Source organism: Loxodonta africana, chromosome 4, assembly GCF_030014295.1.
Source record: "Loxodonta africana isolate mLoxAfr1 chromosome 4, mLoxAfr1.hap2, whole genome shotgun sequence".
NCBI lineage: Eukaryota > Metazoa > Chordata > Mammalia > Proboscidea > Elephantidae > Loxodonta > Loxodonta africana.
The window spans coordinates 7,020,656-7,045,930 of record NC_087345.1 but is presented as its reverse complement, the minus strand read 5'-3'; the positions used below and the strand labels follow the sequence as shown (position 1 = coordinate 7,045,930).

Below are 25,275 nucleotides of genomic sequence, written 5' to 3'. Positions count from 1 at the left end.
CTGGCAGCCATCTGGCCAGCGGGGCCCAGGTTGCGCCTTGAGAATATTACATCTTAAGGGGTTAAACGTGTGCTGCTTACCCGGGGCTCCAGCCTGATTTGGAAAGTTTGCCCAGGGATCAGTGCACGTTACGAACGAGATTCAGAAATTCCACCTAAAAACAACAGCGAGGCCGTCCCTGCCCAGTGATGACTGATTGGCCCTGTCCCGGCTTTCACGGCAAATCCCTGGGATTAGGCCCCTTCTCTTCTCCGGGAGGCACAGCCTATCACCCCAGGGGCCACACCCTGGCCAGCAGCCAAGTTGTTTCCCAGGGTGACAGCCCTGCCCCCTCAGGCCTGGGCTGAGGCCTAACCTCACCCTGGGGCCGGCAGTGTCTCTGCAGTGACCTGAGGACGGGCATAGGGCAGAAGGGTCCCTCGGAGGGACAGGACAGGGGGCTGAGAGGGAGACAGACACTCCTCACTTTCCCCATGCCTAGACCCCAGGAGCAGAAAGAGTCAAGGGCACCAGGCCCAGCGCTGTGCCAGCCACTTTGAACCACAGCTATCGTTCCTCCAGAAACCCTGGAAGGTGGGCATCAACCCCCAGGTTCACAGCTGCAGACACTGTTACAGTCCACAGCTATGGGCATCAGAGCTGTATCGAGTCTATGCCTGGCTGGTCTGGAGCCTCTGCCCACTCCCGCCCCCACCTCCTACCCACTGCCCCTTCTAAGAGAGGCCCCGGGTTTCCCTGGCAGCCCCTGAGCTTGCTGGACTCAGAGGGCCCTATAGGCTTCAGTGAGCCATTAAAAAAGAAAAGTTGCCTTCGAGTTAACTGATTCATCGCAACCCCATGTGTGTCAGAGTAGACTGCGCTCCACAGGGTTTTCAATGGCTCAGTTTTTGGAAGCAGGTCTCCAGGCCTTTCTTCTGATGTGCCTCTGGGTGGATTCGAACCACCAACCTTTTGGTTAGTAGCTGAGTGCTTAACCGTTGGTGCCACCCAGCAGGCCATAGCCCTCTGCTTTTGAGCCCGCTAAGTGAGATGCCACAAGGGTCCAGGCCGCAGCAACAGAAACCTCCTGCCCCGCCAGCCCTGATGGCCGGTGTTGGACCCACAGTGGCATAACAGCATTCGTTCAGGGCCCGAGGCCACACTCCTCACCCCAGCTCAGCTTTCTGCACCAAACTTCAAGCCGCAGCAGGGGCCAGTCGGGTGCGGCCTGCTCCAAGAGTCCCTCCCAGTGCCCCCCACCCCAGGGGAAAGGAGCAGGGGTTGGAAGAACAGCACATGAGGTGGCCAACCCGAGCTGAGATGGGGCCCTACCCATCATGAGCAGGGCTGCAGCACTGAGCCTCCGGTCTGCGGAAGCCTCCACACGAGGAGATGATGTGGCTAAAAGAGCTGGGTATATCAGAAAGCTCCTTGTTCATGTGAGGTGGTTACTGTGAATGTCACTGTCACAGCTGTCCCCAGGAGAAGGGTGCAGCTCCACCGTGTCAGGGCCGCCAAAAGTCCAGGAGCCACCCGTGGATTTAGCAATGTGAGGCTGTCGGTGACCTTGGCAAGGGCAGCTTCCGTGGAGCAGGGCCAGGGGTGCGCACTAGAGTGGGTGGCCTAGGCAGAGCTAGAGAACCCTTTCCAGCACCTGCTGTGGCCCGGAGCAAACACACGCTTGTCCTGGTGGGAGGGATGTAGTAGAGGGAACTGCCCGCCCAGAGTGGCCTTGGGATTTTTGCCGGACTTTCTTTTCTACCAGACTGAATCCTAGAGGGAAGAGGCTGCAGGGCTTATTCATGCAATGTCTCTCTGTCACCCTGTGTCTTCCTTTCTCTTCACACACACGCACACACCACCCCAAACATGCACAGAGCAGACAGACCCTGTCCTAGCTTCCTAGGGCTTCCCTAACAAAGTGCCCCCAACTGGGTGGGGTTAAACAGCAGAAGTGTATCATTGCACAGTTCTGGAGGCCAGAAATCCAAACTCAGGGTGTCAGCAGGGCCCTGCTCTCTCCAAAGGCTCTAGGGGAAGATCCTTCCTTGTCTTTTCCGGCTTCCTGTGGCCCCAGGCATCCCTTGGCTTGTAGACAGATCACTCTGGTCTCTGCCCCGTCTTCACATGGCATCTTCCCTCTGTCTCCGCATCTGTGTCTCTCCTCTTTGTAAGGACACAGTCAGGTGGGATCAGGACCCACCCTACTCCAGAATGACCTCAGGTTACCCTACCGATAACATCTTCTAAGACTCTATTTGGAAACAAGGTCATGTTTACAGGTACAAGGGTTACAATGTTGACATATCTTTTTGGGGGACACAAATCAACCCATTAGAAGGTCACCTGGCCCCAGCACCCAGCTCAGTAATGGGCTGCAGGATCTTACATACACCTGCTGGCTTCCAGAGCCCCCCAGGGTTAAAACGAGCCCCGAGCAGCCTTTTAGGGTCTCCGGGGTTCTCCTGGACTCCTCCGAATCCTGCCGGGATGCTCTGAGACTGTCTTACTGCTGCTATTACACGCCCGCCGAAAGGCCTCTGGTATCACTGGGCACCTTAATAAATGCCTTGCTTTTAAAAATGGCGCGTTGTAGCCAAACAGCATCAGAGACGTCCCGTTGCGCAATATGAGACCAGGGTCCCAGTGTCGCTGTGCCTCTTGCGGCTGCCTCCCCCGACAGCCGTCAATACGGTGAAAGGACACGGGGCCAGCCCGCAGAGCGCTTCCCTTAGCCTCGGTGTGCCTGGCCTTCGGTGGGCAGTGAGGAGCCGGACAGACTCTGGCTTGGACCACCTCACTCCCTGGCCGGGGTTAAGAACCTCAAGTTGTTGCTGTTGTTGTTAGTTGCCGGCGAGTCAATTCCGACTCACAGCAACCCCGTGGGTGCAGAGTAGAACTGCTCCGTAGGGTGTTCTGGGCTGTACTCTCCATGGAAGCACATTGCCAGGCCTTCCTCCTGCCGGGTGGCTTCCAGCCATCAACTTGTAGGTTAGAGGTTGTTGTCGTTAGTTGTCGTGGAGTCTATTCTGCCTCCTGGCGGCCCCATGTGTGCAGAGTAGAAGTGCTCCACAGGGTTTTCAAGGCTGTGACTTTTCAGAAGCAGATCACTAGGCCCGTCTTCTGATGTGCCTCTTAGTGGGTTTGAACTGCCAACCTTCCAGTTAGTAGTCCAGCACTGAACCGTTTGGCCTCCCCGGGGCTCAAGTAGCCTGCCCCAATCATACCAAAATGCCAAAATGAAACCAGTTCCTGTCGAGTCGATTTTGACTTGAGGGGACCCCGTGTGTTATGGAGTAGAACTGCTCCACAGGTTTTCTTGGCTGTAATCTTTATGGAAGAATTGATGCCTTTGAATTTTAGTGTTGGCAAAGAATATTAAATATACCATGGACTGCCGGAAGAACGAACAAATCTGCCTTGGAGGAAGTACAGCCAGAATGCTCACAAGCGAGGATGGTGAGACTGTGTCTCACATACTTTGGACCTGTTGTCAGGAGGGATCAGAACCTGGACAAGGACATCGTGCTTGGTAAGTAGAGGGTCTGCAAAAAAGAGGAAGACCCTCAAAGAGATGGACTGACACAGTGGCTGCAACAATGGGCTCACGCATAATGACAATTCCGAGGATGGCACAGGACCGGGCCGTGTTGCGTTCTGTTGTACGTGGCGTGGCTGTGAGTCTGAACCGACTCGGCAGCACCTAACAGCAGCAACAGTCATCACGGAAGCAGATCGCCAGGTGTTTCTCCTGTGGCGCCACCGGTGAACTCACTGCCAACCTTCAGGTGAGTGATCAAGCACAAGGCATTTGGACCAACCAGGGGTCTCTCAAAATGGCAGTCAGATGAACGGTAAACCTTTACCTGGCGCTTAGTGTGGGCCAGGCACTCTTCCAAGCACATTACAGATACACATTATGTCACTCGGTCCCCATAGCAACCCTGTAGGGAGACACTGTGATTATCCCCATTCTTTAGATGAGAAGACTGAGGCACAGAGAAGGTTCCTGGCTCAGGCGCCACGACTTGAGAGTACACAGCGAGATGGGACTCAATGTGGGGTTCCTGCTGCCGTGAGCATCCTGTGTGACCTTGGGTGGGGCCTGAGTTCTCCTCTCGGAGGCCATGCCCAGTCCTGAAACTCTGCACCTGTTCTGCCTAGTCCCCCTGCCACCGTAGCAGACAGGGTGCATACAGCAGGTGTGTAATAAGTGCTCCTTTGGTGGTCCATCAGGCGATTCTCTTTCTGGGGACTCAGTGAGCCTCTCTCAGGTGCTGGAAGAGCCCTGTATCAGATGACACTCTAAACAAAGGGACGTTGGAGACATGGGGTCGGTTATAGGAGGCACCAGTAAGCAAGGGTTCTGAGCTGCAGCCCCGTCCAGCAGGAAGCCCCTTTCCATCCCGGATTGTCTCATGGATGGCACCTCTCATGGATGGCAAGGAAAGGAGAAGAAAGAGGTAGCTCTCCACGCATCTCGGCGCGTCCCCTCCTTGCTGAAATCTGGCAGCGACTTCCCGTTGTGTGGGGCACCGTCTTGCTCCTCGTCACAGTCTGGCTCCTGTCCATCTCTCCAGCTCTTCCCACGCCTTTCCAGTCCTTATTCTCGTCTGCTCGGTGAACCTTCGTCCATTTCCCTGTCCCAGCCTCATCCTTGGTTTGTCCTGCAAGATCAGCTGGAGGCTCACTCCCCGCCGACCTGCCGTGACCACCTGGCACCTGGTTTAGGCGTGTGGTTCTCTCGGGGTCCACCCTAGCCCCTCTGCTCATCTGCAGCAGGCCGACTCACGGTCTGTCTCCCCCACGGGCTGGGAGCTCCATGCAGACCGGACCAGGGCTGGCCAATATTTGGGACCCCAGCACCCAGCTCAGCTTCTGCCCAGAGCTTGTGCTCCAAGCTTGGCCAACGAGTAAAGAAGAGAGCCTTCTGCTCCAAGGCGACAGGCGTGGGGTACGGTCCCCATTCTGTACTCCGTGGCTGCATCCTGGGCTGGCCTCCTAATCCTTCTGCATGAAAGAGATAGAGCCCGTGAACGGTGCAAACAGTGAATGTGCTCGGCTGCTGACCGAAAGGTTGGTGGTTCGAGTCCACTCAGAGACACCTCAGGAGAAAGACCCGGTGATCTACTTCCAAAAAATCAGCCATTGAAAACCCCGTGGAGCGCAGTTCTGTTCTGATACATATGGGGTCATCACGAGTCAGAGTCAATAGGACGGCAACTGGTTTTTTTTACAAAGGAGACCCAAACCCCATTGCCTCAAGTCAATTCTGACTCATGGCAACCTTATAGGGCAGGGTAGAACTACCCCAAGGAGCGGCTGGTGGATTCAAACTGTCCACCTTTTGGTCGGCAGCTGAGCTCTTAACCACTGCACCACCAGAGCTCCAGGACAAAGCAGACAGTGTGGCCTGAATTCCAGGAAAGCTGAGGTGGGACCAGTCACTCTCCTGTCCCAGGTCTGGGATCTTTAATTCCAAGTCAAGTCAGTTGGCAGGCATGTGCCCGTCTTGCCCCCCTGTGGCCTTTGCTCATCTCGAGGGCAGGGGGGCACTCGAGGGACTGGGAGGGGTTCGGTGTGGCCAGAGCACAGGGTGCTGAGGACTCAGGCGGGCAGGGCGTCAGGTGGGGGGCCTCACTGAGGTGCATCTTACCTGCTGTGAGCCAGGAGTGGGGTGGGAGGCAGTGGTGAGAACGGATCTAAACACAGCCACCACAGAACCCCTGAAGGACTGACATTCTGGAAGGCTGGCTGTGGCTGCAGTGGGGGCACGTGGGGGGCGGTGAGGAGGAAGCTGTCGTGAGAGTTCAGGTGAAATCATGAAGGGAGGAGGGGGTGGGTGGGGGAGGGAGGAGCATTAGGGACACTTAGTGGGTTGATGTGAAGGACAGACAGAAGCTCCTGCGGCGCGTGACTCCACGTTGCAGGCTCCGCTGGGCTGAGTGGACTGCGGGGAGGAGGTTTGGGGGAGGAGGCTGGGGTCGGTGTTTGGTGTGCCCAGGTTTGAGCAGCACATATGGGGCGTCTCTGGAGTGGCGTGTGTGGGTCGATGCGTCTGGGGATCTGGGACCCAGAAAGACACCAGCAGGTATGTGGCGAGCTGAGGTCTCAGGAAAAGATGGAACTGCTCTGGAGCCTTCTGGAACACTGTCCAGGCCTCCTCTTCCTTTGGTGAGGCCGCAGGCTTGGTAGGAAGGATAGTGGCCTGGGATCTGGGTTCAAGACCCAGTTTTGCGCTTACTGGCTGCTTGGTCTTCAGCGCTCACTTAACCACACCCAGGCTTTCTTCCTCCTCCATCCAGTTGCCCTTGAGTCAAGTCTGACTCACAGTGCCCCCATGTGTGTCAAGTAGAACTGTGCTTCATAGGGTTTTCAATGACTGGTTTTTCTGAAGCAGACCGCCAGGCCTTTCTTCCGAGGTGCCTCTGGGTGGACCGGACCCTCCACACTTTCAGTTATCAGCCGAGCACTTTAGCCACTTGCGCCAGGTGCTCTTACCTGCTCCCTAAACCACAGATAACACGGCCACCAGCTGCCTGGGGCTGAGATGGGGGAAAGAGGCAACTGAGGTGTGTGAGCTTTGTAACAATGACGTGCCGTGGAAATGCTGGTTGCCACGTCGCAGGAGGAGGCCGCAGGGGAGGGGAGGTCCACAGCTGACAGTGCTTTTCATATTCCTCCCCCAAAACCAGAGATGGGCTCTGCGGTGTTCTTTTTTTTAATGCAGCTACTTGCAGCCGCCCCATGCAAACTGTCCGGTTTTCTCATGGGAGATGGGAGAAGTGAGCACATTTGTAGTAATCTAGAAATACGGATGACAAGTTTTGCTGAGATATGTCGAGTGACATTTGGTATTTTAACTATGTGGCACAGACACCTGTCCTCCTTCCTTCCAAACTGTTACCTGGGTGTTTCTCAGGGCGAGGAGAAGAGACCGGGCTTCAGGAGCTCAATTCCTCCCACTGCCAATCACTAGCATGATTGCTCTGAAATTCCTCATTCCTCTCTGCCATTTTGCCCTGTGTTTATGACGCAGCTCGGGGCAGTAAGGGAGTCCCTGGGTGGCACACATGGTTAAATGCTCGACTACTAACTGAAAGGTTGGTGGTCCAAACCCACCCTGAGGTGCCGCAGAAGAATGGCCTGGTGATCTGCTTTGGAAAGGCACAGCCTTTCCACCCTGATGGAGCACAGTTCTACTCTAACAGACACGGGGTCACCGTGAGTCAGAGCCAACTCAGCGGCCACTGGTTTGGTTTGGTTTTGGAAGGGCGGTGAGGTTCTGGACATTTTCTCTACATCACATGGCGCCGTTGAGTTTATTCTCTTGTTGGGAGGGAGGAGATGAATGGGATGGAATGGAATGGAATGGGATGGAATGGAATGGAATGGGATGGGATGGAATGGAATGGAACGGGATGGAACGGATTGGGAATGGGATGGAATGGGATGGGATGGAATGGAACGGGACGGAACGGAACGAGCTGGGCCGTGGGCCTGTCCCCGTGACCTGGAATCCATGCCCGCGTCAGCTGTGCTCTCTCAGAGGCGTCACTCTCGGGGCCTTGTTTTGCTGTCGTTAGCTGCTGTGAAGACTGCTCCAGCTCAGCGTGACCCCACGCGCAGTGGCACAGAATGTTGCCTGGTCTTGTGCCATCTTCGTGATCCTTGGCGTTTGGGTCCATCAATGTGACCACTGTGTATGTTAAGTGCCTTCCGACTAAGGGGCTCATCTTCCAGCCCTGTATCTGGCCAGATTCTGTTGCGATCCATAGGATTTCATTGGCTCATTTTTGGAAATAGATCAGCAGGCGTGTCTTAGTCTGGAAGCTCTGCTGAAACCTGCCCACCATGGGCGCCCCTGCGGGTATTCGAATACCAGCGGCATAGCTTCCCGCATCCCAGCAACGAGCTGACAGGCGGGCGCTGGGAGCCTCGTTTACTGTCCCGGTGAAATGAAGGTGGGACCCGCTTCTCCGCAGGATGGAGTTGGGACTGAATAAAGCAACGGTGCGTGGACCCACTGGTCTCCTTCCCCGCCCGTTGCTGTGGAGCGTCTATCCCAGCCCGTCTATGTTCTAGTTTTTTGTAGCTTCACTAGTACTGATGCTATTCTCGGTGTTCTTGATTTCTCCTCTTGGCTTTTGGTTGTGTCCTTAATCCTGGCCTATGGGGGCCTGTTATTTCAGTCAAGGTAGACTGCCTGAGATCTGGGTGATTCCTTCTTTCTGGCTGTCCGTCATGTTTGTGATAAGTAAGACCACATGGGTCTCCTCTGAGCTCCCAGTTTCTCTGTTCCAGGGGTTTGTCCACATAGGTTCGTGTTTCACCTTCATCCATGCTGCCTGTTCCAGCTGGTGGCCCCCGAGGCCAGACAGTGAAGCCTGGCTCTCGTTCCCTCCACCCATTTGGTCAACATACCTGAAAACTCAATTATCTTTGGCTATACCCATTCTTTCCCAATACATTCATTTTAGGGTGATAATTTCCAACTTTGTAAACTGTACTCAGAGTCCCTGGGTGGTGCAAACGGTGAATGTGCTTGACTGCTCACCGAAGGGTTAGAGGTTCAAGTCCACCCAGAGGTGCCTCAGAAGAAAGGCCTGGGAATCTCCAAAAAAATCAGCCATGGAAAACCCTGTGGAGCGCGGTTTTCCTCTGACGCACCCGGGGTTACCGTGAGTCAGGGCGGATTCAATGGGAACTGATTTTTTTACTGTTAGATTATATATATAGTGGGTTGTCAGCTGATTTAAAAAAATACGTGTGGAAAACGACTGGAGCCCATGTACAATGGGGCGAAATGTCACCCGGTTTCGTATCATCTTCCCAATCTACTTCTGAAGCATCACCCACGGAGAACCCTATGGACCACAGTTCTACCCCGACACACACGGGGCTGCCACCAGCTGGAGTCGACCTGATGGCACCGGTCAGCCGTACGGAGTGCTTTCATCTTTAGTTCGTTCATTCAACAGCCATCTACTGAGTCCCTCCTATGTGCCAGGCACGGCGTAGGACCAAGGACCTACTTTGTTCCAAGACAGAGTGGGATGGAGAAACCAATAAAGACCATTGCCCTTGGGCCTTATGTTGTAGTGGAGAGGCAGATGGTCCCCAAGAAAGCAAATGACTGCACGTCTGAGTGCAGGTGGTGACAGCTCCTCGTTCCTCTTATGACGGTGACATGTGGCTTTCATTTTAAAAGTCTTACCTATGCCTTTTCTAACTCAAATCTCTGCCTTTCAAAAAACACTCCACTCCCATTGGTATGAGACATGGCATAGTCTCTTGATTCATCATCTTGTTTGTTGAACAGACTCTTTGACAACCCTGTTCACTCCGTTACGGTTTGTCAGAATCACAGGATTTTTTAGTTTAGAGGCTGTTATGGATTGAATTGTGTCCCCCTAAAATGCGTGTCAGCTTGGCTAGGCCATGATTCCCAGTATTATGTGGTTGTCCACCATTTTGTGATCTGATGTGATTATCCTGTGTGTTGTAAATCCTACCTCTGTGATGTCGATGAGGCAGGATCGGAGGCAGTTATGTTAATGAGGCAGGGCTCAATCTACAGGATTAGGTTGTATCTTGAGTCAGTCAGTCTCTTTTGAGATATAAAAGAGAATTGAGCAGAGAGGAGAGGGACTTCCTGTCACCAAGAAAGAAGTGCCGGGAATGGAGTGCATCCTTTGGACCTGGGGTCCCTGCACAGAGTACCTCCTAGAGCAAGGGAAGATTCATGGCAAGGACCTTCCCCTGGAACTGACAGAGAGAGAAAGCCTTCCCCTGGAGCTGGTGCCCTGAATTTGGACTTCTAGCTTCCTAGACTACAAGAGAATAAATTTTTATTTGTTAAAGTCATCCACTTGTGTTATTGCTGTTACTGCAGCACTAGATAACTAAGATAGAGGCTGAGCTTCAAACAGGGGCCATGACTTGCCCAACGTCACACAGCTGGCCAGTGGCAGGACCAAAACAGGAAGCCGAGGCTCTGACTCTGGGCCCGTAGATGAGTCAGTATTTCACATCAGAGTCGTCAGATTCAGTGCAGACCCACGGCCGATGTTCACTATTGGAAATCATGGATGGACGCTCAAATGCAACCTCCAGGAGCAGAAGCTGGTGCTGGCCTGGGGGGCCAGGAACGTAGACCACAGTCCCTGAGAGGTGATGAAGGTCTCCCCTCGGCCCTGTGCACCCCGTGTGCCGGCTTCTGGATCCCCCGTACATCAGCTGCAGCTTACAAAGCAGAGACAAGACAGGAAGGTGAAGTGCCCGAAGGGGCCTACATTTTTCAAAGGGGAAAAAAAGGCTTAATTATATCTTTAAGCGGCACAGACACGCCAAGGAATACCAGCCGCGTCTGAGACCCCGAGCAGAAATGCCAAGGACGAGGATTTGGAAGATTAATACAGTTGAACTCAGCGCTGCGGCGTTTTTTGTTTTTTAACCTGGGGCTCCTGGAAAGGTGGGGAGGTAAACACCCCAGCAGGTAGGATGGACAAGCCAGGCGAGGTAGGAATGCCCGTCTCTCTCCCTTCGTCCTGCCTTTGCTGCTGGAGAGGTTGCTCCAAACGAAACGCTCTTGCTGGGAGCCTTCAGCGGCCTGTGTCCTGCAGGATGGAGTTTGGTCATCCTTCCTGGATTGCCGGCACCTGGAGGGCCATCTCCCTTCTTTCCCCTCTCCCTCCTTTCCTTCCTTTTCCTCATCTCCCCTCTCCTCCATCTCTCTCCTTTCTTCTTCTGCCTTCATCCTCATCATTAACATGACCGTGTCCCTCCTGTGTGCTGGCCCCAGGCCCTGGGTCAGGGACGGGCAGAACAGAGATGAGCACAATGCAGACCCTGGCCCTCAGCAGGCAGGGAGACCTGCTGGACTTTGAACATTCCCTGTGATGAGCAGATGCAATGTTACAGGGCAAGGGCCCAAGGTACCAGGTGACACAAAGGACGGCCAGGGAAGGCTCACAAAAGAAGAGAGGAGCCTCGAAGCTGCGTCCCAGTGCCCAGCACACAAGAGATACCATGTAACCGTCTCTAGGGTCAAGCAGATGGGTGGGACTGGGCCCCTGGGGAGGCTTCCTAGTAATTGTGATGCCACATGTGGGCAGCAAGTGTCCCTCCTCTGCTTCCTCCCTCCCGCACTTTAAGCCAGTAGGGAGGTTGTTGGTGGCTGCAAAAGAGCAGTGGTCTAGAATCAGTGATGGGGAGGAAGCCAGGAAACTGCTGACCCAGCTTCCTGGTTCTGTGAGGCTGATGAGGTGTGGGGTCCCCTGGAGCAGCCCTTTGCCTCATCTCCTGCCCATCTCTCCCGAGGATCAACACGCTACCAGAAATGGCCTGAAGCCTCGTACCTTTGGGCTTTGCACTTGTCCTTCTTGCTTCCTTGACTCCTACTTGTTCTTCAAAACCCAACTTAAATGTCAGCTCCTCTGCGGAGCCTTCCCTATCAGAGCAGCCTCTAGAGGATGGGTGGATGGAAAAGCTGTGAATGATGGCGGCTGGAAGGCTGGATGAGTGAGTGGGTGGATGGCTGGATGGCTGGATGGCTGGATGGCTGGCTGGCTGGCTGGCTGGCTGGATGGATGGATGGATGGATGGATGGATGGATGGATGGATGGGTGGATGGAAAAGCTGTGAATGATGGCGGCTGGCTGGCTGGATGAGTGAGTGGGTGGATGGCTGGATGGCTGGCTGGATGGCTGGCTGGCTGGATGGATGGATGGATGGATGGATGGATGGATGGATGGGTGGGTGGGTGGGTGGATGGATGGATGGATGGATGGATGGATGGATGGATGGATGGATGGATGGAAAAGCTGTGAATGATGGCGGCTGGCTGGCTGGATGAGTGAGTGGGTGGATGGCTGGATGGCTGGCTGGATGGCTGGCTGGCTGGCTGGCTGGCTGGCTGGATGGATGGATGGATGGATGGGTGGGTGGGTGGGTGGGTGGGTGGATGGATGGGTGGGTGGGTGGGTGGGTGGGTGGGTGGATGGATGGATGGATGGATGGATGGATGGATGGATGGATGGATGGAAAAGCTGTGAATGATGGCGGCTGGATGGCTGGATGAGTGAGTGGGTGGATGGCTGGATGGCTGGCTGGCTGGCTGGCTGGCTGGGTGGGTGGGTGGATGGATGGATGGATGGATGGATGGATGGATGGATGGATGGATGGATGGAAAAGCTGTGAATGATGGCGGCTGGCTGGCTGGATGAGTGAGTGGGTGGATGGCTGGATGGCTGGCTGGCTGGCTGGCTGGCTGGCTGGATGGATGGATGGATGGGTGGGTGGGTGGGTGGATGGATGGATGGATGGATGGATGGATGGATGGATGGATGGATGGATGGATGGATGGATGGTTGGGTAGATGTATGGAATGATGGATGGATGGATGGATGATGGATGGGTGGGTGGGTGGGTGGATGGATGGATGGATGGATGGATGGATGGATGGATGGATGGATGGATGGATGGATGGATGAATGGATGGATGGGCGGACGGATGGGCGGGCGGATGGGCGGGCGGATGGGTGGGAAGATGGGTGGATGAGTAAATGGATGGATGGATGAGTGGATCGATGAGTAAATGGATGGATGGATGAGTGGATGGATGGATGGATGAGTGAATGGATGGATGGATAGATGAGTGGATGGATGGATGGAAGGATGGCTGGATGAATGAATGAATGAGTGGATGGATGGACGATGGATAGAAAATCTGTGAAGAAAAAGTGTTATTAGGAGAAATACTGGGTTCAGTCAAACTGAAGGCAAGGATGTGGAACTCATGCTTGAACTAGCCTGGGAAAGGAGGAAACATGTTCACCAAAACCAGAGCTCCAGGGGAAGCATGGCTGGGCTGAAGGAGCAGTGATCAGGTCCACAGAATGGGCGTGGCCTGGGAAAGGGAGTCCTGGTTTGAATTGGGTTGTGGGTAGAGTTGACGATTCAGCCTGGGGTTCAGGTCAGAGGGGAGGGTCTGGAGGGTGGGAAGGGGCACACGTTCCTTGAGTGCCTGCTGTGTGCACTCCTACGTCATCTTTTTTTGCCCTCACAGTATCCTCTCTTGTTCAGCCTTAACTGTTCCCTTGTTCAATGACGACATCCTAAGAACAATCCGGCCCTAATATGAGCTGCATCAGTAATTCAGCCAACGTACCCCCCAGCCCCTGTCTTCCCAACCCCCTTCACTAACACAGTCCTTTTCTTCTTTCAGTGTTTCTCTCGTCTCTCCTTTAGCTGTTTACAGTCTGAATCATTAGCCATTGGCATGGAGTACTGATCTTTAGCCATTATAGGAAGGAAACCTCATGAAGGACCCTGATATGACGTATTTAGATACAAACATTTTCTACCGTTCAGGGCTTCCCCTTATATGTGTTTTAAGATTGATCCAATAAGAATATTTAGCACTTGTCTTATTCTTCAGTCATGCAGGAACCCAGCCCTACTTTAACTGAAAATCATATGACACTTAAATATTGGGGTGCTTTTTGATATGCAGTCGTCATTTCTATCTCCACCCATCTGTCAGTTTGTCGTACTGTAGTGGGTTACTTGTTGCTGTGATGTTGGAAGCTGTGCCACTGGTATTTCAAATACCAGCAAGGTTATGATGGACAGGTTTCACAGGAGCTTCCTAAGATAGACATGGAAGAAAGGCCTGGTAATCTACCTCCCAAAAATAGCCAGTGAAAACCCTACGGGTCCTGATAGAACATTGTCTGATACAGTGCTGGAGGATGGTCCCCCTAGTCTGGAAGGCTCTCAGAGAAGACCTTACGGGTCCTGAGAGAACATTGTCTGATACAGTGCTGGAGGATGGTCCCCCTAGTCTGGAAGGCTCTCAGTGAAGACCCTACGGGTCCTGAGAGAACATTGTCTGAGACAGTGCTGGAGGGTGGTCCCCCTAGTCTGGAAGGCTCTCAGTGAAGACCCTACAGGTCCTGAGAGAACATTGTCTGATACAGTGCTGGAGGATGGTCCCCCTAGTCTGGAAGGCTCTCAGTGAAGACCCTATAGGTCCTGAGAGAACATTGTCTGATACAGTGCTGGAGGATGGTCCCCCTAGTCTGGAAGGCTCTCAGTGAAGACCCTACGGGTCCTGAGAGAACATTGTCTGATACAGTGCTGGAGGATGGTCCCCCTAGTTTGGAAGGCTCTCAGAATACACGATGGCTGCAACATGAATCAAGCCCACCAACAGTCATGTAGATTCCGCAGGACCGGGCAACGTTTTGTTCTGTGCTACTGGGGTCGCCATGAGTTGGAGCCGACCCAACGGCAAATACAAGTCATTTCTGAGGTAAAGAAAATGATGACCTCAGGTTTGTTTTGTCTCTAACTTTGAAGGTTGGTTTTTTAATTCCTGTTTCACAGAAGAGGAAATTGAGGCTCAGAAAGGTTAAGTAACTCATCTGGGGTCATGCAACTGCCCCAGCCCAGCTATTACAAATCCTGTCTCCTGCAAAGACGCGGATCTCTGGAGACCGGTACGTGGCTCGCCCTGAGCAGAGCCCCACCAGAAGCCCTATGAGAGTTCCCTGCCCAGTGCTGGCTCGCTGCGTCACCGTTTTCTCTTCCCCGCCCCCAGACGGAGCCCCCTGAGGACAGACCATCATATTCTCTGTATGTACTTATTCAGCCCAGTGTCCGGCCCAAGAACGTCTGTGGGTCTCATCTGTTGATGCTATAAAAGGTCCCATGTGTAGTCAAAATGTTTATATATATCCACTATGTATACATTTTATATAAATATAAATAAAGAAATATATATATATATTTGTTGTTGTTGTTATTATGTGTCGTCAAGTCAGTTCTGACTCATAGTGACCCTGTGTACAACAGAACAAAACACTGCCCGGTCCTGCGCCATCCTCACAATCGTGGTTATGCTTGAGACCATCGTTGCAGCCACTGTGTCAATCCATCTCATTGAGGGTCTTCCTCTTTTTCGCTGACCCTCTGCTTTACCAAGCATGATGTCCTTCTCCAGGGACTGACCCCTCCTCATAACATGTCCAAAGTACGTGAGACAAAGTCTCACCGTCCTTACTTCTAAAGAGCATTCTGGCTGCACTTGTTCCGAGACAGATTTGTTTGTCCTACTGGTCGTCCATGGTATATTCAGTGTTCTTCACCAACGCCATAATTCAAAGGTATCAATTCTTCTTCAGTCTTCCTTATTCATTGTCCAGCTTTTGCATACATATGAGGCGATTGAAAATACCGTGGCTTGGGTCGGGAGCACCTTAGTCCTCAAAGTGGCGTCTTTGCTTTTTAACACTTTAAAGAGATCTCTTGCCGCAGATTTGCCCAGTGCAATGCATGTTTTGATTTCTTGACTGCTGCTTCCACGTGTGTTGATTGTGAATCTAAGTAAAATGAAATCCTTGATAACTTCAATCTTTTCTCCATTTATCATAATGTTGCTCATTGGTCTAGTTGTGAGAATTTTTGTATTCTTTATGTCGGAAGCCCTGGTGGTGTAGTGGTTAAGTGCTACCACTGCTAACCAAAAGGTCAGCAGTTCGAATCCACCAGATGCTCCTTGGAAACTCTATGGGACAGTTCTACTCTGTCCTATAGGGTCGCTATGAGTCGGAATCAACTCAACAGCAGTGGGTTTGGCTTTTTGGTTTTATGTTGAGGTGTAATTCACGTTGCAGGCCGTAGTCTGTGATCTTTATCAGTAATATATATATATATATACTTACATTTATATACATACACATATACACACACATATATACATATTTATTCATACATATACGTATATGTGTATGTGTATTGTTGTTGCTGAGTGCTATGGAGTCGATCGTAACTCATAGCAACCCCATGTGACACAGCAGAACTGCCCCATAGGGTTTCCTATGTAACCTTTATGGGAGCAGATCACCAGGCCTTTCTTCCATACAGCCACTGGGTAGGTTGAACTGCCAACCTTTTGGTTAGCAGCCGAGCACTTAACTGTTGTGCCACCAGGACTATTAAAAAACCCATTGACATTGAGTCAATTCCAACTCGTAGCAACCCAGTAGGACAGAGTGGAACTGCCCCATAAGGTTTCCAAGGCTGTAAATCTTTACGGGAGCAGACTGCCACATCTTTCAGACCGCTACCCTTTCTGTTAGCAGCTGAGCGCTTAACCACTGGGCCTCCAGGGCGCCTATGTATGTAAGATGTATAGACACGTACGTGTGTGTATACATGTGTGTATATGTGTGTATATACCGTGGATTCTCATTTTTCATAGAGTCCTTATTTGTGAACTTACTAAAAGTTATATCTAACTCCAAAACCAATCCTTGGGCACGCACGGAGCAGGGAACGTTTTGAGCGGCCTGACACACATACTCCTGGCTGAGGCTCCTTATAAAGAAATGTACATATTATTAATTATTGTAAGAAATATATATTAAATAAGATGTGTTTAAACAAAAATGCACATAAAACTAGGCTACATATTCATTGGTTGACAAAAATATTGTGACCAGAGGCTCTCAGAAGCTATTCCTGCATTTCCCATAGAGGCAATAGGTCCACATTTACTAATTCAGTGTTCATGGCAACTTTACAGAACGCAGTTATTCAGTGTTCATGGCAACTTTACAGAACATAGCTACGGGGAATGAGAATCGAGTGTGCATGTGTGTATACACGCGTGTGTGTGCACGTTTGTGGAGGCATATGTATTCAAGAAAACCAGTTGCCATTGAGTCCGCTCCAACTCATGACAACCCCATGTGTGCCAGGGTAGAACTGCACTCCATGGGGTTTTTAATGGCTGTGACCTTTTGAAAGTAGATCTTCCAAGGCAGCTCTGGGTGGATTAGAACAGCCAACCTTTTGGTTAGTAGCCAAGTGCTTAACCGTTCACACCACCCACGGTCTGTACGTGTGTGTATGTATCAGTGTATATGCATATGTATATATGTAAACTATATGTATGATATATGTATATGTGCACACATATGCAAACTTTATGTATGTTATATGCGCGTGTGTATGTAAAGTCTATGCGTAGTATATGTATATGTGCCGTTCGTGTAAACTGTATATAGTATATGTAAAATGGAAACCCTGGTAGCATAGTGGCTAAGAGCTACGGCTGCTAACCAAAAGGTCGGCAGTTCAAATGCACCAGGCGCTCCTTGGAAACCATATGGGGCAGCTCTGCTCTGTCCTATAGGGTCGCTATGAGTCAGGATCGACTCGGAGGCAACGGGTGTGGTTTTTTTTGTTGTTGTTTTATATGTAAAATATATGTATAGTGTATGTATATGTGTGTGTAAATTATATGTATAGCGTAGGTATATGTCAGAGCCCTGGTGGTGCAGTGGTTAAGAGTTTGGCTGCTAACCAAGAGGTTGGCAGTTCAAATCGGCCAGCTGCTCCTTGGGAACCCTACAGGGCAGTTCTACCCTGTCCTATAGGGTCACTATGGGTCGGAATCCACTCAACAGCAACTAGTTTTTATATGTGTATGTGTGTGTATATGTAAATTGTATGTATAATATATGTATATGTGCTTGTGCATGTATGTATGTATATATCCATGGGCATGTAAATTATACGTATAATATATCTGCATGTGTGTGTACACGTATGTTGTTGTTAGGTGCCACTGAGTCAGTTCCCACTCATAGCGACCCCATGCACAACAGAACGAAACGCTGCCTGGTGCTGCGCCATCCTCACAGTCGTTGTCATGCTTGAGCCCATTGTTGCAGCCGCGGTGTCAGTCCACCTCGTTAGGGTCTTCCTCTTTTCCCAGACCCTGTACTTTACCAAGCATGATGCCCTTCTCCGGGGACTGATCCCTCCTGACAACACGTCCAAAGTGTGTGAGATGAAGTCTCGCCATTCTTGTCTCTAAGAGCATTCTGGCTGTACCTCTTCCAAGACAGATTTGTTCGTTCTTCTGGCAGTCCATGGGATATTCAATATTCTTCACCAACAATATAATTTAAAGGCATCAATTCTTCTTCAGTCTTCCTTATTCATTGTCCAGCTTTTGCATCCATACGAGACGATTGAAAATACCATGGCTTAGATCAGGCACATCTTAGTCCTCAAGGTGACATCTATGTTTTTCTTTTAACTTTAAAGAGGTCTTTTGCAGCAGATTTGCCCAATGCAATGCGTCTTTTGATTTCTTGACTGCTGCCTCCAAGGGCGTTGATTGTGGATCCTAGGAAAATGAAATCCTTGACAATCTCAATCTTTTCTCCATTTATCATCTTCCAGCACTAAATCAGACAGTATTCTGCTGTTATTCATGAGGTTTTCACTGGCCAATTTTTTTCAAAAGTGGATTGCCAGGTCCTTCTTCTTATTCTGTCTTAGTGTGGAAGCTCCGCTGAAGCCTGTCCACCATGGTGTTTGAGATACCTGTGGCTTAGCTTACAGCATCACAGGGATGCACAAGCCACTAGAGTACGACAAGCTGGCAGACACTTGGCGGTATATATGCATGTGTGCCTGTGTGTGTAAATTGTATGTATCGTATATGTGTGTATGTAAATTATATGTATGGTATATGTACGTGTGTGTATGTGATTATATGTATAAACCAAAAACCCATTGCCATCGAGTTGATTCTGACTCATAGTGACCCTATAGGACAGAGTAGAACTGCCCCATAGAGTTTCCAAGGAGCAGCTGGTAGATTCGAACTGCTGACCTTTTGCTTAGCAGGCGTAGGTCTTAACCAGTGTGCCACCAGGGGTTATATGTATAGAGTATGTGTATGTACATGTCTATGTATGTATGTGTATGTACATGTGCATGTATATGTATGTATGTGTACACATATATATATGTACACGTAAAATGTGTATGTATATGTATGCATGTGTATGTATATGTACACATATATGTATGTATGTATGTGTATGTATGTGTATGTATATGTGCATGAGCCCTGGGGGCGCAGTGGTTAAGAGCTACGGCTGCTAACCAAAAGGTCAGCAGTTCGATTCCACCAGCCGCCCCTTGGAACCCCTATGGGGCAGTTCTACTCTGTTCTGTAGGGTCACTATGAGTTGAAATTGACCTGACGGCTGTGGGTTTATTTTTTTTATGTGGGTTTATACACGTATGAAAATTATGTGTATATGTCTATGTGCGTGTATGTATGTATGTGTAGCTGATTATAGCCAGGGAGGCACCCACCCCACCCCATGGCCCCTCTCTCCTAAAACCTTTCACCCAGCCTCTCACTTCTCCTTTCCTTCGCATCCCCAGCCCTCTGAGCACTGGCGAGCACAGTGGTCGCCTCTGGGCCCCTAAGGTGGGTGAAATCACAGGTAGCCCAGGCCACCATGGCTGGCGGACACCATGATCTGCCTTGGGCCCGGGGGAGGCAAAGCTAACCCTGCGGGGAGGACGGGAATGCATCTGGACTCAGTAGTGCCGTGAGCCCACACTGACCCTGGCACACACTGTGTCCATGGGGGGCAGCAGGGATGGCCAAGTCATGGGTAGCTGAAGACAGGACGAGCGCCGAAACTGGACAAAGCTGCAGCGTCATCGCCAGGTGGCGGGCAGAGAAAGGGTGCTGACAGCCTGCAGGAGTGGCGCTTATCTGCCCATCAGCGCGAAAGCCCTGTTTGCTCAGAGCAGCCCTGAGACCTTCCTGGAATTCCAGCCGGCTGCTGCTGGCATCTCCCGTCTGAAACAGAAGCTCAGAGAGCCGAAGGGGGAGGGGGCATCACACCGACATGCTGCTTCCTGAGGGTGAACTTGACGTTTCTGACCGGGAGCTAGCCACAGCAGGAAGGCCTCGGAGACACCTTTCTCCCTCTCATCTGCCGGGGAGACGTGCTGCTCTGCGCGGTGCTGCGTGTAGAAACCAACCTGCAGTCAGCCATTTGACGCAGCGCCCACTCGGTGACTGATTCTCAAGCCGAGGCTGTGAACTGTGGGCTCCATGCTGGTTTTTAAGGTGCGCCCCTACCGAGAGCTGAATGCACCTCTCTTCCCAGCCCTACCTTCATGACGTCACGGTGGTAGCTTGGTATCAGCCACCAACATGGGCACCTGGTTCACACAGAGACCCGGTTGTTAGGAGTTACCAGCACACCACTGCATCCACAGGACGTGGGGCAAATGCTCATATCAGAGAACAAGGGGTGGAGGAGGAACCTGAGAGGCCTTTCAGTCATAAATTTAACAGCCCTGGGCTGGCACCGGCTACCTCAGGCACTGGGGATAAACCTCAGGGCTTCGCTCCTGCTGCTTCCTCTGCTGGGAGTGGCACCTCCTCCAAGAAGCCTGCCCTGACTGCCCTCCCTTCTGGACAAGACTTCTGTCAGATCACAGTACTTATCTACTTTCAACTCTAGACTCTTCACTGGCCTTGACCCCAGGATGGTGTTAGTTATCTCTGCGTGGCTGAAAACAGCCAGGGTGCCTGCTGAGGAATGTGTGAATGCAATCGGAAGTGAAGAGGTGGCACCCTCCCGGCTGGTAGGGAGCTCTGCCCTACGTGCCCCAAGCTCACCTGGGCCTGACGTCACAGCGTTTGCTCGCCGGGGGAAGCTGAGGCCCAGGGAGATGCTGTTAGGTCTCTCCCTGGTCGCATGAGGATGGTGATGCGCACTCTAGCCTGGTCCTGACTCATCTCAGGGTGCAGGAGAGTTTTCTGGGGGGCTTTGGGTGCCCTACAGGGGCAAGGCAGTGCCAGCAGAGCTTGGCCCAGAGACCTGCAGATGGCCAGGCACAGGCATGGAGGGAGTTACACATTCTAGGCTCTTAGCCCAGCCCCACTCCCCGGCGAGTCTGCAGAAGCCTGCGGGAGCTCTCTCTTCCACCCTTGCCTTGCTGAGCTTTTTTCTGTTGCCCAAGGTAAGGGAAATGTTTCACCTTTCTTGGCTACTGCTTTATTATAAGGAAATACTGAGTATAAGTATCTGTAAGAAAATATATTAGAGAGAGAGATCGACAGCTGCCATCAGGTTGACTCCTAATTGTGGTGACCTTATGACAACAGAACAAAATATTGCCTGGACCCGTGTCATCCTCATAGTCACCGCCATCACTGTGGCTACTGTGCCAGTCCATCTCACTGAGGGTCTCCCTCGCCCTCACTGACCCTCTGCTTCACCAAACATGATGTCCTCCTCTATCCATTGATCCCTCCTAATTCCATGTCCAAAGCAAGCAAGTCAGGCAATGTTCCGTGGTGATCCGTAGGGTTTTCATTGGCTAATTTTCACGAGCAGGTTGCCAAGACTTTCTTCCTAGTCTGTCTTAGTCTAGAAGCTCCACTGAAACCAGTTCACCATGGGCGACTCTGCTGGTATTTGAAATACCGGTGGCGTACCTTCCAGCGTCATAGCGACACCAAGCCACTGCAGTACGGCAAACTGACAGACGAGTGGTGGATATATTAAAGTGTCTTTAAGTAGAAATACACATAAACCAAGGTTGTGTATCGATCAGTTCATAAGAACGTCATGACTAGAGGCTCCCAGGAACCTCACCCTGTATTTCTCCAGGAGCAAGAGCTCTGTATTGGTTAACAGAGCTCACGGCGACTTTATAGGACACAATTACCACGAGTAGCAAGAATCAGCTGTGGAGATGTGTGTGTGTATGGGTATATGTGTGTGTGTGTGTGTGTGTGTGTATGTGTATACGTATCTGATTGCAGCTTATGGAGCCAAGCACCCCACCTCCCCCAGGGCTCCTTTTCCTAAAACCTTTCACCCAGACTCTCACCTCTTCTTTCTTTCGTGTCACCAGCCCTCTGGGCATTGGTGAGCACAGTGGTCACCTCTCAGCCCCTAAGGTAGCTGAAGTCACAGGTAGCCCAGGCCACCATGGCTGGTGGATGTCACAGTCTGCCTCAGTCCCAGGGGGAGTCAAAGCTGGCATGGCCGGGACTGCTCTGGACCCCAGTAGAGGAGGGCACTGATCACAGTCTCAGCCTGGCCCCTGGTCCAGGCAGAATTCCCACCACACCCGGCAGCTTCACCAGAAGGTTCCTGCATCCCCATAACTGATACCTGTCCCCACCGTCACCTGCCCCCCTCAGCCCCCTACCCTCCCCTCCTCTGCCCCTTCCACCCCCACCCCCTGCTGCCCCCTGATTGCCCTGCCCCCTCCGCCCCCTGTCCCCTACTGCCCCCTGCCCCTCTCAGCCCCCTGCCCCCCTGTTCTCAGACACCCTCCACCCCCCACCACCCCCTGCCCCCCTCTGCCCCCACTGCCTCCTGCCCCCAGTTCTCTGACCCCCTCTGCCCCGCCCCCTGCTGCCCCCTGATTGCCCTGCTCCCTCCACCCCCATCCCCTATTGCCCCCTGCTCCCTCCGCCTCCCATCCCCCTGCCCCCTGCCCCCCTCAGCCCCCTGCCCCCCGTCCTCTGACCTCCTCTGCCCCCCGCCTCCCCACCGCCCCCTGATTGCCCTGCTCTCTCAGCTGCTGCTCAGGCCAGGACCTGCCCACCTGTTATCACAAACACTGACCAGTGAACTCAGGTGTCACCCTCCACAGAGGTCGGGAGAAGACCTGGATGGAGATCTGGTGGCTCCAGGGCGTGTAGGGGAATCTGGGCTGCTCCACTTGGGGAAGGCCATTCAGCCCCCACTGTAATCCTCAGAGGTCACAGGGTCGAGGTCAGGCCTTCTCCCTCCCTCCCCAGGGTCAGAACTAGGCACAGTGGTCAGTGGGTAGAAGGCAGGGGACAGGTGTTTATTGAGCATCTATTCCATGCCACACACCCGTTCCAGTCCTGAACCCACAGTATCCTCGTTCTGTTCAAACAACTCCTCTTGGTCTATGTACAGGTTCCTCATGAGCACAATTAAGTTTTCTGGAATTCCCATTCTTTGCAATGTTATCCATAATTTATTATGATCAACACAATTGAATACCTTTGTGTAGTCTGTAAAACACAGGTAAATATCTTCCTGGTATTCTCTGCTGATGGCAGGTAACAATGACGCTCCAGGCCAGGCCCTTTCTTGTTGTTTGGTGCCATCAAGTTGGTACTGACTCATAGCGACCCTCTGTACAAAGGAACGGAGCACTGCCCCATCCTGTGCCATCCTTACAATCATTGTTATGCTTGATCCCATTGTTGCAGCCACTGTGTCAATTCATCTGCTTGAGGGTCTTGTCTTTTGCTGACCCTCTACTTTACCAAGCATGATGTCCTTCTCCAGGAACTGATCCCTCCTGATAACCTGTCCAATGTATATGAGATGTAGTCTCGCCATTCTTGCTTCTAGGCACTTTAGATCCTCGGAACAGTGTGGCGGGGGAGATGGTGATGGAGGAGGAAGCCTGGCCTCTGAGAGGGCAGAAGCTGGTCCTGACCCAGAGCTGTCTGACCTCAAAGCCCACCCTCACGGCACAGTGGGCCCCAATGGAAAGGCCATTTCCGGAAGTAGTGAACTCACTGCTGCCAGTCCCAGGGTGGTGGAAACAGTTGGTATGACAATTTGGAAGGGGTGCCATGCAGGAGACTTGTGCATCTGGCTCAGGTTGTGACTCGGTGAGGTCTAATGCCCTAAAGATCTAGCCCTGAAATTCCCCAGGCAAGATCATTACCTGGATCTTAACAATGCTACTGTCCCTCTAACTGCCAGGGCCCTTTCTGTTCTCTCCCCAGGTGTCGTGCGCCAAGTGCGGCCCATCGTGGGCCCATTTCATGCCGTCCTGAAGCTGGAGATGAACTACCTGGTTGGGGGTGTGATCTCCCACCGAAATATCGTCAACGTCCACATCTTCGTCTCTGAGTACTGGTTCTGAGGGCCAGTGCGCATCGCAGCCAAGGCTATGCCTCCAGGCCAAGTCATTGCTGCAAATGACAATGCCCGGTGCCTCTTTGCACCACCCAAACATTTCTTAACTTTATCTATTTGTTTGTAGTGTTAGGACAACATGTATTAATCTGGGCCAAATGAGTAAGTCCATCTGATGTACTTTGGTGTTTAATCATAAGTTCAGTTTCTCAACAATTTGGTGAAAACCTTGCTTATTCCTTTTAACACAAAGGTTGAATATTGCTTCCTTTCTCTGCCTGTGGGCTTGGGCAGTGCTAAGGACCTAGGAAAGAAAGGCATTTTTTTCGGAGGCAGCAGGTCCAAGTGCCATGGAAAGACCAGTTCTGGCCCTGATTGTATGAAATTTGACATTTCGGTTCTTTTATGCCAATCAGATGTGGCACACCCAATTTTAAGGACACACACACACACACACAGGCGCTGTAAAATGTCAGGTACAATAAATTGCCCCCCAAAGCAAAATGCTTCGGGGGCACTTACAAGGTAAATTGCAGTTCTGTGTTCAAAAAAAAGAAAAACAAAACAAACCCTTGGTAAAGACATAGTCCTGTTCGGCTCTAGGTTTGTGTATGGCCCAGGTGCGTTCGCGAATGGAATGATGGGTTTTCTCTGCACCTTGTCCCTCTCCTCTTCTTACTCTGAGGGAAAATAAACAGCTTTGTGAACCTCCTGACGGCCTGTGAATGCGAGTCTTTCCAGAAGGGTGCTCCCCTCGTGCTCAGGCATCTCCACCAGCAGTGGGTCTGAGGCTCTCACCCCTACACTTCCCAGAGTCCCTCCTGCCCCCAGTTCTGGGGTGAGGTCCCAGCATGAGTGTTTGGAAAAGCTTCCCTCATTCTTTCAGACCCTATGCCCCCGTCTCCCATCCAGCCCCACAAGGCACATTTACAGGCTCCCGCGTCTGTGTGACCCACTTCCCATAGTGTCCCATGTGACATCTGGTCACCTCCAAAGTCGCTGGGGAAAGGAGAGGACCGGTGTGTGCTGAGTCCCACTCCATGCCGGGGTCTTGGCGTGGGTGTTTCATTTACTTCCGGGGCAGCCTAGCAAGTTCAGCATGGCCATGCCCACTTTGTTGTGGTCAGGTGCGGTGGAATCGGTTCCGACTTACAGTGACCCTATCTATGTACAACAGAACGAAACACTGCCAGGTCTGCGCCATCCTCACGATTGTTGCTATGCTTGAGCCCATTGTTGCAGCCACTGTGACGATCCATCTCATTGAGGGTCCTCTTCTTTTTTGCTGACCCTCTACCAAGTGTGATGTCCTTCTCCAGGGACTGATCCCTCCTGATAATACGTCATGTAGTCTCGCCATCCTCGCTTCTAAGGAGCTTCTGTTGTACTTCTTCCAAGACAGATTTGTTTGTTCTTCTGGCAGTCCATATGCCCACTTTAGAGATGAGCAAAGTGGGCCCAGAGAGAGGAGCTCAATTGCTCAGAGTCCACTGCTTTTCACAGACAAAGAAGGGATTCAAATTCAGTTTAC

General features: G+C 51.8%; 1 protein-coding gene across 1 annotated transcript in view; it reads left to right on the top strand.

Moving 5' to 3' along the window:
* The window catches only part of FBLN1 (fibulin 1), a 110,562-nt gene extending 86,106 nt beyond the window's left edge, over positions 1-24,456 (top strand). The window contains exon 17 of the mRNA XM_064283378.1: positions 23,612-24,456. Coding sequence (XP_064139448.1) covers positions 23,612-23,751 — 140 coding nt within the window. The 3' untranslated portion in view covers positions 23,752-24,456. The remainder of the gene's footprint in view (positions 1-23,611) is intronic.
* The last annotated feature ends 819 nt before the right edge of the window (positions 24,457-25,275 follow it).